The 14,210-nt window shown below is 67.8% G+C and overlaps 1 protein-coding gene across 4 annotated transcripts; it reads right to left on the bottom strand.

Moving 5' to 3' along the window:
- Nucleotides 1-5,835: 5,835 nt before the first annotated feature.
- Nucleotides 5,836-14,210, bottom strand: MIDN (midnolin). 4 transcript variants are annotated; one of them, XM_046685036.1, is made up of 9 exons: nt 14,105-14,210; nt 13,371-14,017; nt 12,259-12,346; nt 12,006-12,068; nt 9,864-9,992; nt 9,465-9,779; nt 9,180-9,321; nt 8,663-8,923; nt 5,836-7,914 (listed from the first exon to the last, which is right to left on the bottom strand). In XM_046685036.1, the coding sequence occupies exons 2-9, from the start codon at nt 13,601-13,603 to the stop codon at nt 7,637-7,639; spliced, it is 1,509 nt and encodes a 502-aa protein (XP_046540992.1). In that variant the 5' UTR covers nt 13,604-14,017; nt 14,105-14,210; the 3' UTR covers nt 5,836-7,636. The 4 variants fall into 4 exon arrangements, with proteins under 4 accessions (XP_046540992.1, XP_046540995.1, XP_046540993.1 ...); XM_046685039.1 differs by lacking the exons at nt 9,864-9,992; nt 14,105-14,210 and having other exon boundaries at nt 9,180-9,318; nt 13,371-14,056; XM_046685037.1 differs by lacking the exons at nt 9,864-9,992; nt 14,105-14,210 and having other exon boundaries at nt 13,371-14,056.

Below are 14,210 nucleotides of genomic sequence, written 5' to 3' on the forward strand. Positions count from 1 at the left end.
TGCTCATGGCTGGCGGCGTGACTCATGTCCCTGGGGTGGGCACGCGCGCTGTGTGTCAGCAGCGGCCAGGGCCTCCGGGAGCTACAGGAGGCCGGAAGCCAGGAGGAGGAAGAGTTAAGCTACCTCCCCCAGTTCCCACCTGCACCTGGAGGTCCCTAGGAGGCCCCAGGTGGCTGCCGACTGTGAACACAGGAGATTCAGCTGCCTGCCCACCGAGGAGCCAGGCGAGGCTGCACCCTGGCTTGTTCCCCTCCTGTTCCTAAGAGGAGGTCTCCACAGGGGAGGAGGACGTGCAGATGCAGGGCGGGGGGCACCTGGCGGGGCTCCTGGTGACTCACAGCCCAGGAAGGCGGAGGCTGCCACTCTTTGCTCCTGCCCAGGCCCCCATCCCAGGAGCAGCAAAGCCAGGTCCTGAACGGGCTGTGCTGGTGACTACAGTGCCCGCCAACTGCACACACACTCGATTGGCCGTAGACTGGGACACATGTCGTGTCCTCGAGGCCCACCTGTGGTTGGGCAGAAGGCCTGTGGGAGCCTCATGCCTGCCCCTCGGGCCACACATGTTTGTGTCTTTCCTACTCCTGATGCTCCTGAGACCTGGATGGTGACCCCCTTCGACTGGGGGAAACTGAGGCACAGGCGAGCACACATCAAGAACATGCATTCACGCATACAACACCTATCAGGTGTCTGTGAAATGCCAGAGCTTTTGCACACTCAGAGGCCCCCCATGCTCAGCTCATGAAAACCCCAAGGCTTGCCCTGGAGGGGGCTGGGGGCATGCAACCCACTGGGTGTCTGAACCTGGGGAAGGGCTGAGGCCACAGCCCCCACCTCCAGGGGCAGGAGGAGCTGACCCCACCCGTGCCCTGGCCACTCGCTTGACCTTGGCCCCACATGCAGAATGTCACACACACACAGGCTCTCTGCAGGCACAGGGACAAGGACAAGGACCCCCGCCTGGCACCTGGGGCATCTCCAGGCACCACAGGAGTGGCACAAATGGAGTGAGCGCCCCCTCCCCGGGGAAGCTGCTGGGGGCTCAGGGAAGACACCTACGTCTGCAGTGGGTCCGTGGGCACATCGGGGCCCCCACCCCCAAACAGGCAACACACCCCTGAGGGTCGGCCATGGCCCAGGTGCCCAGCTGTGCAGGTAGGCGGCGCCCAGGCCTTCCCTGGGCCTCAGGTGCCTCAGCCGAGAAGCGGGGGCGGCAGCAGCACTTCCTGGGGTCAGTGTGGGTGAGGAACCGGCAGCCGGTGACAAGCAGAACCTCCCGGTGCTTCTTTTTTTCCTTTCTTGGTGTCGCGGGACAAACAGAGAGTTGTCTGTGAGCCTGAAGAAGTCTCTTTTTCCCATTCCCAGCAGCGATGGGGCGCGTGAGGGGCGCGCCGGCCCCTGCACCTGTCCCGCCGCCGGGGGAGGGCGCCGCCTCGGGTGGCACGGCGCCTCCGAGGATGTGAGCGCCAGCTGCCTGGTGTGACTTTCAATTTTGTGGTTTTCTTAAGGGAGGTCTTGGCCCAGGGTGAGAACACGGTGCCGTTCGTTTTGAGGGTCACAGAGTCGATTGAGGTCGTGATGGTAGCAAAGCGTGGGTTGGGGCCGCTCTGTGGGGGAGGCAAGGGTTGTGTATGGGGGTCGCCGCGTTGCAGAGCCGGGAGCCCGGCATTCAGGCGGGGTCCAGGATCGACCCGCTGACTGTCAGGGGCGGCTGTAGGGGGCCCGTGTGGGAGTCGCGTTGTGCTGATCCTCCTGGCCTCTGGGAAGCGTCTGGGGTGTGGGGTGTGTGCAGCGCGTTTGCAGCCAGCTGTCCAGGCCCCCAGCTCCGCCTGCCTGCCGGGGACCCCGCCCACATTCCAGAGGGGTTAGGGGGTGCCACCCCGCCCCCCCCAGCCGGCTCCCGACCTCTAACCCCTGCCGAGCCCACTCCCTCCGTCCCGGGCACCTCACGCCGCAGCAGCTGGCCCCCGGGAGGGGCGGGGGCGGGGGCTGGAATGCGGGCCGGGGTGGGGGAGGGGGCGGAAGTGGGGGAGGGGGAGGAGCCGGCGGGACAGAGACGACGAAAATAGAGGGAGGCGGCCCGCAGAGATGGAGGGAGACCCAGACAGGAATAGTCAGGCCCAGAGACCGAGGGAGCAAAAGAAAGAGAAACGGGAGCCGGAGGAAAAGAGAACTCCACAGAGGCTGACATGGCCGGGGACAGAGGCCCAGCAGAGGACAGTCGCCCAGGCAGGGCCCCAGGTGACGGCGGCCCCGCCCCCACCCACGGGCTGGGCTGCTCACCTGTCCCGAGTGACAGCAGAGACCGCCTGTTCTCTGCCCTCCCGGGGCTGGGCGGCCGTGGGTGGGGCTGCGCCCCAGCGCCCTTGGTCGGGGCAGCCTCGGAACTCCCGTTCCCAAGGTGCCCGGGGAGCAGGGTGGGCCCGCCAGGCCTGGGGGGTGGCTGTGCCCGGGGCACCTGCCTGGTGCTGGGGGGGCAGGAGCCGGCCCCGACGGGGCACCGCTCACTCGCGTCTCCCCACATGGCTCCTCCCTGCCGTCCTTCCCAAGCCACCCCCTGACCATGGCCCTCGGCATTTCAGAAACGTGAAGTCAGCCCCAATTACCCGCTTGGCCACCCCCGGGGGACTCTGGCCTCGAGCAGAAAGCGTAACCCCAGTGACCTTCTCCTGCTCGCCCACAGCTGCCTTATCACCGCAGGAGCGGCCCCCGTGCGAAAGCCACCACCCGGACCCGGCCTCCAGGCTGGCTCCACGCCTCGGCAGCCACGCCTGTCCACACTGCCAGCCTCGACCCTTGTCTCAGTCTTGAGCCCTCCGCCCAGGCGGGGACCAGCCGTGGACTGACGGTTTGGGCTCTCATCCTCCCCACCTGGCCGAGCCACTGCCCTTCACGCTGACCGCTGCCTCCTCTAGTGGACACAGCAGACCTGAGCCACAGCCAGGCAGCGGCGGATGGCGCCCTCCGCCCTCGTCTCTCCCTGTGCTGGCTCTGAGGCTGGCCGGGGGTCAGATGCTCACAGGGACATCTCCACTTTGTCCCCTTCCCCCAGGCGCCCTGCAGCCCCCTTACCCACCACCTCGCTGTGAACCAGAGACCACCCTCTGCCAACGCTTCTCTCTCCCTCCTTAGGCCTCCCCCAGAGCCCAGGCCGGGCGTCAGGCTGTCCGGCCACCCCCTGGATGCTCAGCCCTGTGCTCCCTCCACCTGCCGCTCCTCCTCCCTGGGGTCCCCATCTCACCCCCTGAGCCACAGACTCCGGGAGTCATGGAGTCACCGCTTTGGGTTCCTGCCTTCGCCTTCTGTTCATCCTCCCCACCTGACTTCCCAGGTGCCCCCTAAATGCATCCGCTTTCACATCTCCAGGCCTTTGCACAAGCCGTGACCCCCACCTGGGGCTCCTTGTCCTACACTTGGCAAACTTCTATTGCTTCGGCAAAGCCTCAGCCCAAGTACCCTCCTCCCGCTCGCCCCCTGTGCTCCTTCAGCCCCGGGGTCGCGCACACGCGGTCGTGGGGACGAGGCCATGCTCGGACGTGGAAGAAGGGTGCACGTGAGCGCACCGGGGCTGGGGGGGGTCCACGTGCGGCGCTCCCAGGTACGCCCCCTCTTCCGTGCCGGCGATGCCGCCGCCGTCAGACCCTCGGCGCGCCTCCCGCCCCCAAGCATGCGGACCAGCAATCCGAGGGAGGGGACCGCACGCCCCCGCGCCGCGCTTGCGCACTCCGCGGGGGCCACGCCGCAGTCCCGCCTCCGGGAGGCAACTCCGCGCTGCTATTGGTGCTTGCGGAGGAGCGAACGGCGCGGCCACCAATGAGGTGTCCCCAGGTGGTGGGCGGGGCCTGGGCCTTCCGAGGCGCGGACGGGGGCGGGCGGAGCGCCCTCGCCGCGGTCACGTCAGGCTCGCTTCGCGGCGCGTTGCCTTGGAAACCGCGTTTCCATCCCCGCGGGTTTCCGGGGGCCGCCCCCTCCCATTCAGCTTTTTCCTCAATGGGGGGAGGGGGCTGTGCAGGGCCGACCCCGCCCCCGCGGTCCCGCAGCCCCCACCCTCTCCTGGCCTCAGTTTACCTTTCCGTGCCTCCCACTCTAACGTGGGCTGGCCTGCCGCCCTCTCGCCGTTGCACCCTTTCGGCTGAAGCCCCCCCACTCCACCTCCCTGCAGGTATGCGCGCTGCGGGCACGCGCAGGGGCAAGGGCCGATGGCCGGCAGGCCCCACCCGGGGTGGTGTCCTCCCAGGCCCCCCGGGCGGGGCTGTGACCCTCGGACCCCAGGCTGGGGTGGGCTCCGGGCAGCCGGGCATGCCCCCCCCCTCCCCGCAGCGCGCACCCCGCAGCGCAGCCACAGCCCCTGTGATTCAGCAGGTGCTCAGGCGACACCTCCCTCCGCAGCCCCCGCCCAGCCCCGCGGCGGCCACCCGGGTCACGCGGCCCTCGGCCTGACCCCCGGGACCCGGCTACGTGGGCGGGGCTTGACCTGAGCTGTCCCACCCACACCTCCACCCTGTGGGCCTCCGGACTGTTTGCATCCCCAACACTGAGGTCTGCAGGGGTCAGCCTGATCTGGGCGTCCCACCTGCCTGCAGTGGGCGTGCGATGATTTGGGGGTGACTGGGCCGCGGGAGGGGCGCAAGGGCCTCCGCAAGATGGTCCAGGACCCTCCCTGGAAGGTGCAGTTTCCCTTTTCCCTGGGGTCCTGGGAGCCGTGGCTTGGGCCATCAGGAATGGGCGCGGAAGGTGGTGGTCGTTAATTGTACAAACACCTCCGATCCTTCTCTCTGGACCTGGGGTGTCTCATCCAGTGGGTGTGTAATTAGTTCTAACTCTAGGGTGGCAGTGCTCGTTAAGCGAGGAAATACACGTAAAACGACATTAAGTGTTATTAGGATTGTCCTGTCTCTACCCAGCCCCAAGTGGATGGAGGTGGGACCCCAGAGAGGACTCGCCCCTGGCTCAGTCCTCAGGGAGCCGCAGGCGGGCAGGGGTGGGAGATGCAGACTGAGGAAGTTCCCAGGCCGAGCAGGGGCGGGGGGAGAGGGGTGTTGCTGGGCAGGGCACAACCCGGGCAAAGGCCTGCAGGCTTGAAGCTGACGGTCGGGTCAGGGCTGGGAGCAGTGGAATGCAAGGCCGGGGTGAGGCCGGAGAGGGGCTTAGTTCACCCAGGGCCGGGCAAGCCGGGAGGCCTTGACCACCAGCCCCAGGTCCCCAGCTTGATTGGGCTGGAGGATTGGGGCCTCTGGAGACCCAGTGGCCAGGGCGGGGCCCTGGTGGTATTCATGGGGGAGGGGGCCCTGGTAGCATCTGGGAGGGAGGGGGCTGGGGTCAGGGGCCCACCTAGGCAGTGCCCCCACGGCTGGCCCCGCAGGTGGGCAGACTGTAGGAGCGCCTTCCCCTCTCCTTGGCTGGGGAAACCAAGGCCCAGAGTGTGCAGCCATGTCTCCCTGGAGACGGTGTCCCATGGGCAAGTCCCAGCCCACTTCACAGAGCCAGGAACCGAGAGGGCAAGGCCCCACCCAGGGCACACAGCAAGCGGGCAGCCCCGTGCCCACACCCTGCAGGACTTCCGGCCTTGGGTACCGGGAAGTGGCCAGCCCCTCCCTCCCCCATTGGGCGGCTTCCTGTCCCCTCACCCCAGACCCGGGAGGGGGCGTGGGAACCGTTCCAGGATGCACTCCCCTCCCCGCCCAAACTGGGTGCCCCAGAACCTACTTTCCACCTGGCACTCCCTAAGGTGGTGGGGGACCCCAGCATCCCACCCCAGATCCCTCCTCGGAAAGACCCCCCATGCCACTCCCCGATGGCCAAGACCCCTCCCAGGTGAGGAGGCGGGACATTCACTCAGTTTCATTTTCTGTTTATTCCTTGAAATCATGGTGTCGCTGTAGGTTTCTTTCTTTTCCAATTTTATGTTTTCATACAGGAAACTCCCGCAAGGTGCCGGGACACCCCACAGCCCGACCCCTGAGGGTGGGTAATGCTTTCTTGAGGGGTGGGCCCTGGCGAGGGTGGAGGGGGGCAGGCGGTTCCTGCCTTGCCTGGGGCCTCCACCCTCGGACCCGCGGAGGCACAGACGTTATTTAAAAATCGTTAAAAAAACAGAACACACACTTAAATAGGTCTTCAGGACAGTTCTTCAAAAACAAACCCGCCTCTTTTTTCTGCTTTTTTTTTTTTTTTTTGGAAAACAAAAACAAAACAACAAAATCCTTGACCCCTACCCTCTGACCCCTCCCTGCCCACCCCCCCACAAAAAAATTTACAGAGCTACAGTTAACAAATGATGTTCACATCTGAAACCATTAACTTTAAACATATAATGGGGGGGGTGAGGACCTGGGGTTCACCTACGAGTAGGAAGGGGTCGGGGGGACAGGCAGGGCATGGGGGTGTCGATCAGGACAGATGGGTGGGGCCAGGACGAGACTGACAGGTGGGGGGCAGGGCCCAAACATCTCCATTATCAGTAAAAAAAAAAAAAAGTGAATGAAAGGAAAACTCCACCCCCATTGAAATGGCCCCAGTAGGGGGTCTGTCCCTTTGCCCCGGGGGAGCAAAGACCCCGAGGCCATGGGCATGAATGGGGGAGGGTCCAGATTAGACCAGCAGCGACCCCCCCCAAGGGGGTTAATGCTACACAGCGTGGCCCCTGCCGGGGGGATTCACAGATCAGCACCCCCACCCCTCCCTCGGCCAGAGGGACCCCCAGACAGTCCACAGGCCCAGATCCCTCAGGTTGGGCCGGGAGCAGGGCTGGGGGCATCTCTCCCGCCCCCCAGCCAATTCTCTCCCGAATTTTCAAGAGATTCCCAACCACTAATTGGCTCAGTCAGAAAATTAATAGTCTATAAATACCCCCAGCTCAGAAAAAAGGGGTGGCGTCAGAGGAAATCGCACAGTGCGTGGACGGCGGAGGCTGGCGGCCCGTCTGTCCCCTTCCCCCTGCCTTTCCTGCCAGGAAAGGGCCCCACACCCTGACCTGAACCCCCGAGCAGCCTCTGGCCAGCCTCTGCCCAGAAAAGGATCTTCCTTTTCTTTTCCAGGAAAAAGGAAAGTGGGAAAAAGAAACCAAGAAGAGAAAAAAGGACAGATGTGGAAGAGAAACAGTCCCTGGTCGGGTGCACCTGCGGTTCCCGCGTGTGGCGTGTAGGCGGCCGGGCCGGTGGTGGCCGGGGTGCAGGGGGCTCTCCTCCCGCCGCCCCCTCCCCTCGGCTGTAAAGTGCAAAATGAGGCATCTACATTTTCGACTCAAACCTGAAGAGAATGAGGGAGGGCGGTGGAGCGGAAAGGATGGGGGAGGCCTCCTCGTCTCCGCGTGAACCATCTGGAAAGACTGCTACATATTTGGAGCTCGGGAAGGTGGGTGGTGAGGGACCTGGCGCGGGCCAGGCCGAGGACGGGAGACGAGGATGGGGCGACGGAGGAAGCGGGGGCACGTGTGAGCTGAACCGAGGAGGCAGGAACGCAAGTCCACAGAGAGTTCGAAAACCATGGTGAGAAGTGAAATTAAAAAAAAAAACAAAAAAAAACCCAAAACCAGAAGGACGCCAGCCGGGGAGGGAGGGGCCTCCGGCAGCGCCACCGCCTGCCCTCCTGCGCTGGGCCCCCACGCGTGCGGCCACCGGGGCTAGGGCCACGGTTCCTAGGCCACCACGAACTCTGACTTGATGTCGGGGTTCACTTCTGGCTTCCAGACGGAGTCCTCGAAGTCGAGGCCCAAACCGGCGGCCTCGCTGGGGCCGCCACCCCCGCCGCCACCGCTGCTGTCACTGCGGCCGGCCTTGCGGCTGGGCGGCCAGTGGTAGGGGCCGCGGGCGTCGCGCCGGGCCTTCCTGCGCAGCCGCTTCTGCTGCAGCAGCAGCTGTAGCCGCTCCACTTTGCAACGGGTGGCGCGGTTTTCCGTCTGCCGCAGCCGGTCTCCTGTGGGGGGTGGGGGGGAGACAATGACTGTGAGTGACCCCTGGGCCCTCCTCCAGGAGGCCGGACACCCCCAAATACCAGGACCCCCAGCAAATGCCCTGGAGACCCAAGCACAGTCCCTGGACGCTCGCTCCGGCCAGGAGCCGGTCAAGAGCGTACAGTGAGTCTGGACCCTGGGAGGCGCCATGAGGTCATTAAAACCTGTCCCTGCGTCTACTGCCCCGGTGTGCCAGGAGCTCCGTGAGGGCGGTGCCCGTGGGACTCAGCCACCGTGCAAATTAACTGGAGCTCGAGCCCTTGGGGCCCCTTCCGTGACCAAACAGAGAGACACGCAGGCTCGTGCCTCAGTTTCCCCTTTGTGACCTGGGGCCGGGAGGCAGAATGGCGTCACTGTTCCACCCAAATCGGGATGTATTGGGGGCACACAGGCTGCCCCTGCGCAGGAGGGAGGGCTCCGGCCCCCTTCTCGGCCTGACTCGGCCATTCAGAGGCTCCGTGGGCCATCTGGAGAAGGTGCCCTTGGGGGGGCGAGGAGGAAGTGAGGACGGGCCCCCCTCGGGAAGGCACAAGGCCACTTTGTGCCCCCGACACACATGCTCCCTTCTCTCCAGGCTCACGCAGGGCAGGGCGAGCGGCAGCTGGAGGGCCCCCTGCCCCCCAGCGGGTCAGCTGCTCTGAGCGGCGCACACAGAGGGGCCTTCAGCGCCCGAGGGTGGGCGGGGGGTGGGGGGGGGCGTCGGATGCTCACCCGGGGGCTTGCACACACGGGCCTGGCTCAGGGAGGCCGGGGCCGTGGCCGCCAGCTTCTCGCAGGAGGTAGTTTTGGGGGCGAGGTCCGGGGCGGGCGAGGCAGGGGAGCACTGGGCATGGCAGCGCAGCTGCGTCAGCGACGGCGGCATGCCCTGGTAGTGCCGCGTGGCACTCAGGAGGTCGTTGAGGATCTGCAGGATGGTGCCGATGTCCCGCCGCGGCCGCCCGCTGCTGTCCTGGCAGTTGGGGTGCAGCGTGCCTGGGGAGGATGGGGAGAGATACTGGTGAGGGCCCACCTGAGCGGTGGACGCCAGGTCTCACGTGTACAGCAGAACTCCAGGGCGGGAGCAAGGGACGTGGGGACTCGCACCCAGGTGTGTGGACCCGTGGCCCTCTGTGCAGTCACGCATGTGCATGAAAACCCCCGGGGCAGGACGGGTAAGAACACGTCCCCCACCAGGTCGTGAGTGCATGTGACGGCTCCGGGAGACACCTGTGGGTGCCGTGACACCTACCGGAGAAGGTCCCTGAGAAGACCCCGGGGGCGTGGTTCACGAAGCTCTCGATGACGGCGCCGGGTTTGCGGGAGCGGGAGGTGGGGCTGCCCCCGGGGGTGGACGTGGGGCTGGCGCTGGCGGGAGGGGAACAGTCCATCTGCTGGTGAGAGCCAGGGGCCGGGCGTGAGATCAGGATTCGAGGACAACCCCAGTCCAGGGTCTGGATGGGCCTCAGGACGGAGGACCCGTCTGGGGCTGGAGCCCGGCCCCCGGGGGTCCCCGCCCTTCAGGTCCCTGACTCACCTCGGGGCAGGAAGCGGAGGGCGAGTGAGATCGGAAGGAGCCGGCTGTGATGGGCGAGGGAGACGTGGGGGCAGGGCTGGTGGGCACCGGGGGGACACGGGCGGCGCTGGACACCGGCCGGCAGGGAGAGGGCACGGGAGTGGTCATGCTGGGGTCCCCGCGGGCGGCGGCGGCGGCGGCGGCGGCCGCGGCCAGCACATGGCGATGCTGCAGTGGGGCATGCTGGGCGGCGAGTTGCAGCTGGACGAACATCATGTGGTCACCCACTCGCAGCGCCAGGGTGAGCGGTGAGCGGCCCGACAAGAAGTCACTGACCTGCAGAGAGCGGCTCGTCAGCCCCAGGGTCCCTGTCTGTGGCGCCCCCAGCCCGGCCCGGCCCGGCCCCCCGCGCTGCGTGACCTGGGGCCTCTCGCTGCCCCTCTCTGGGCTCTGGGGTCCCTGTCGGTGCCACGAACGCTTAAATAAAATGAATCGGTATTTCCGGAAGCCGGCTCCGCCAGCCCGGCCCGGCCCGGGCGCTGCTGGGGGCTGTGGGGGACAGAGGCGGGTCAGACGGGGGGCCTGGCCCTCCCTGGCCAGCTTGCTTCTTTCAAGGGGAAACTGAGGCCAGAGGGGGCGGGGCCCAGCCAGCGGTCACTGCCCTCCAATAACCCTCACCTCGTACCCTTCCCCCACCCCTTGGTCCCCAAATCCCATCTGCCTTTGAATATGGAAGGGGGCCCTATCTCCAGCCCCCCCCAGTCAAGCCACCCGGGTGGCGAGTGGGCGGAATTCCTGAACAAATTCTTCGTCCTAACCTTTGCTTTCTCAAGATAAATATTTATCTGTCCTGGGCGGGGCGGAGGCCGAGGGGGAGGCCTCGCCACTGGTGGAAGGGGGGGGGGGGCCCTGACCGGTCCCCTGGGGCCTCGACACAGCCTGCACAAACGTGAACCCTCAAATCTGACTCCCTCTTGCAGCGGGTGAGGGGGTGCATGTGACCCCTGGCCGTCCTGCCCCTCCTCTGGGGCCTGGCCAGCACCGAGCTCTCCCAGGGGCCGGGATGGGGGGGGCGGAGGTTTCTGAGAAGTGACACAGGCCGGGATGACTCAGAACCGCCGCCTCCTAGCTCTCCGCTGGCAGCGGGCTGGCGTAACCTTCTCTGCTCGGGGGGCCGTGGGGAGGAGGCGAGGGAGGCGGGCAGTGTGCAGCCCTCACCCCCCAGCCCAGGTTGCAGGGTACCCCCCCACTCCCCTGGCCCCAGAGCCACCCCTTGCAGGAAGGGCCTGGGGTGGGTTCCCAACAGCAGCTGGGGTGTCCCCCCCCACACCCGCCACCCTACAACTTCCTCCCTGGGGAGGGAGGACAGGCTGGCATGACTCGGTGCCAGGCGGGGAGACAGCCCTGGGAGCCCAGTCACTCCGCCCAGCGCCCCCCCCATCTCCCTCCTGACGCAGACACCCTGGGGCGGATGTGAACCCAACACGCCCCGGGCCCCCCTGCCAACCGCAGCCCCCCCAGGAGCAGGGAGCTCAGTTTGCGTCCGCCCCAGGAAATCACGTGCAGCCCCCAGCCGGCTGCCGGGACCCCCTCCCTTCCCGGGTGTCCTGCTGATGGCAGACCACCCAGCTCCAGGCCCCCTCCTCCGCGCTAGCCCGCCAGAGAGGGCAGGATGCTACACGTCGGGGAGGGGGCGAGGGCCTCGGGGCAGGAGGAAGGGAAGCCGCTGAGCAGGTTTCCTGCGGCCAGCCCAGCCAAGGAGGACGGGAACCCGCCCACCCTCTCGCCCGGGCGGGCGGTGGCCTGCTTCCCCCACCCTGGCAGCGGGCGGATAGCTGAAGCCTGTGTCACCCTCCTGGGCGGAGGGCCCCGCCACCAGAAAAATGAGGAAAGGACTGAGAATGAAAAAAAAGAAGGCAGCGACTAAGCCGGGAAGCCGGGTGTGGGCCAGCCTCCCTCCTGGCAGGTTTCTAAATATTTTCCTAACATCCTGTCCCAGCGTTGCTGGCCCTGGGGCCCAGCGCCCCGCCCCCCCCCGCCCCCTTTTGGGGCAGAGAACAAAGGCCAGAGGGAGGAGGAGGAGGAGGAGGAGGAGGGGTGACTCCCCACCCCTCACAATGGGGTCACCCAAAGGCGGAAGGAGTGTCACACAGGCTGGTCCCTCCCTCCCTTTCCCCCCCCACCAGCAGAAATTAAAAAAAGATTGCTCTAGAGAAACCACAGCGGCCTCGGAGGGGCGCTCCGTGGCTGACCGTGTGGGCCTGGGGACGAAGGCTGGTGCGAGCGCGTGGGCCAAGGTCACCCCGCAGGCAGCCTTGTGAAAGCTCGCCCCCTCCCCCATGGCGGCCACCGTGGGAGAGAAAGCTCTCAAGGTCAGGTGGTGAGTGCTGGGGGAGGAGGAAGAGGAAGCGGGGTGACCAGGCCAAGCTGGCACCAAGGCGGGGCGGCGCGTCCCCTCCCCTCCCCTCCCCATGGGCCTCCTGGGAGCACAAACAACCCCCAGAGCCGCGGGGCACGGGCCCTGCGACCCCATGGGCTAGGAGGGGCCGGCGCGACTCTCACCTGCGTCTCGGTCAAGCTCTCCAGGGCCTGCATCACGGACTGTTCTGGCCGGGACGCCTGAGACTACAAAGACAGAGGGGGGGAGACCCTGAGCGTGCGTCCTGCCCGCGGGGTCTGGTGGGCCCTGCTTGCTGGGGTGGGCTGCCCTGGAGAAGAAGGGGACCCAGACGTGTGTGATGGGGACGGAGCTCGCGTGGAAGGGGGCTGCGCGCCTGTGTCGGGGCCTGCGGGGCTCACTGCCCCAGCCATTTACCATGAGGCCCGCCTCCACGGTGGGCACGAGCGTCAGCTTGCTGCCATCCCCCACTCCGAACTCCTGCAGCTTCCCCGAACTGAGCCGGCTGGGGGGGAGGAAGGAAGAGGGTGAGGCTATGCGGAGACAAGGCAGGGACGCGGAAGCGGAGGCCGCAGGGGAGGGCTGTGCTCCCACCCCCACCCCTTCCTGGCTTCCAGAACCAGAGCTCTGAGCGTGGGGCGGGGGGGAGGTCCTAGGTCTGGCCCTGGGAGCCCCTATGCTGGCGGCTCGCACCTCTTCTCCCCAGGAACCCCAACTCTGCACTGGGGCACCCCCTCTGCACCGCGGCAAGGCACTTTTTCATCATCCCGCCCCAATGCACTCTGTGCTACCCTCCCAGCACCCCGCGGCCAGCCCTGCCGGTAATTCACAGACTCCGGCCCCGGGCTCGTCTTTGTGGGCTCCGAGGGGCTCAGCCTAGGGGCTCGCCCGGCCGGCTCCCGCTCCTCCCTCCCTCCCGGGCGCAGGCCGCCGCCGCCGCCCAGACAAAGGAGACCCTCCCCCTCCCGCCCCTCCCCCACGGGGGCCCCTCCGCTGGGGATGGACACTGCGTGTCCCCGGAGGCCCGCGGGGGGAGGGCTCCCCGGCCTGGAGGCGATTTAAATACCAGGGGGGAGGGGGAGGCTGCGGGGAGCGCTCGGTGGCGAGAACAAAGGGGGGCAGGGAGACGCAAGTGGGGGGAGAGACAGCCAGACGCAGAGGGGGCCGCCGAGCAGATGCGGAAGCCGGCGGGGACGCGGAAAGAGGAGGCGGCGGCCGCGCCCCCCACCCCCGCAGCCGGGACCCCCGCGCCGCCCCGGGACTCCTGCCTTCCCGCGAGGGGGGCCGCGGGAGCCCGGCCGGGGGCGCCCTCGCAGCTGCCTTTGTGCAGCGACCCCGGGCGGGGGAGGGGGCCGCGGCAGGCAAGGCCGAGCAGAGGGCGCCCGAGAGCGCGCGGCGCGCCCCCGCCCCCCGTCTGGCCGCCCCCTTCCTTCCCTGAGCGGCGCGCTCTTTGTTCCCGCCCGGGGGCCGGGGCCCGAGGGGGCGGCGGGCCGGGGGGCGCGGGGGCCGGGGCGGCGCGCGGTACCTACGTGTCTTTGTGGAGCAGCGCCAGGCGCTCCTTGGGCACTTTGAGGCGCTGAGACAGCCGCTTGCGCAGCCCCTCCACCGTCTCGTCGGGGGGCACCGAAAGCTCGTAGCGAGTGCCCGTGGTGCTGTGGATGGCCAGGCTCATGGGCGCCGCTTCGGCCGCCGGGCCCAGCTCGCAGGCGCCGCCGGGGGCCCCGCGCCGGCAGCTCCGGGCGCCGCCGGGCTGCGGCTCCATCCCCGGCCCGCGCTGGGGGGCTGCGGTCCGCGGGGCGCCGCCAATCCTCGCCGCGCCTCCGGGCAGGGCGTGGGGCTCCCCAAACCGGGGTCCTCGGGGTCCCTGGGGGCGGGGGGCAGCGCGCGTCCCCGTCGAGAAAGTCCCAGGAGCGGAAGGCAAGTCAGGAATCAGAAATCCGAGGGGCGCTCCGGGGTCGCGTCGGCTCGTCGGGGCGCCTTCCGAGGGTGCGGACTGCGCTCGCGGCTCCTTTCAAGGGCGGCGGGGGGCGGCCGAGGCGCGGCGGGCGCAGGGGAGGGTCCCGGAGGAGGGGGCGCCGCTCGGCTGGCCGCGCTCGGGGCCGTCCGCCGCTCGGGCCGCGCTTCCCGGCGCGTCCCCTTCCTTAGCAACAGCCGCCGCCGCCGCCGCTCCGAGGATCTGGGGGTGAAAGTAACAAGAAAAAAAAGTTATAATGTATCAACGTTCCGAGGGGCGGGGCGCCGCCCCCTCCCATTCACTACTTACTCCGCCGGCGCCGCGCCGACCAATGGGCGCGCGCCGAACGCCGAGTCGGCCGCGAGCGCCGGCCAATGGGAGCCGCCGCGGCGCTGCCCCACGTGGCCGCCGGGCC

The sequence above is a fragment of the Equus quagga genome, chromosome 14 (genome assembly GCF_021613505.1).
Source record: "Equus quagga isolate Etosha38 chromosome 14, UCLA_HA_Equagga_1.0, whole genome shotgun sequence".
Taxonomy (NCBI): Eukaryota; Metazoa; Chordata; class Mammalia; order Perissodactyla; family Equidae; genus Equus; species Equus quagga.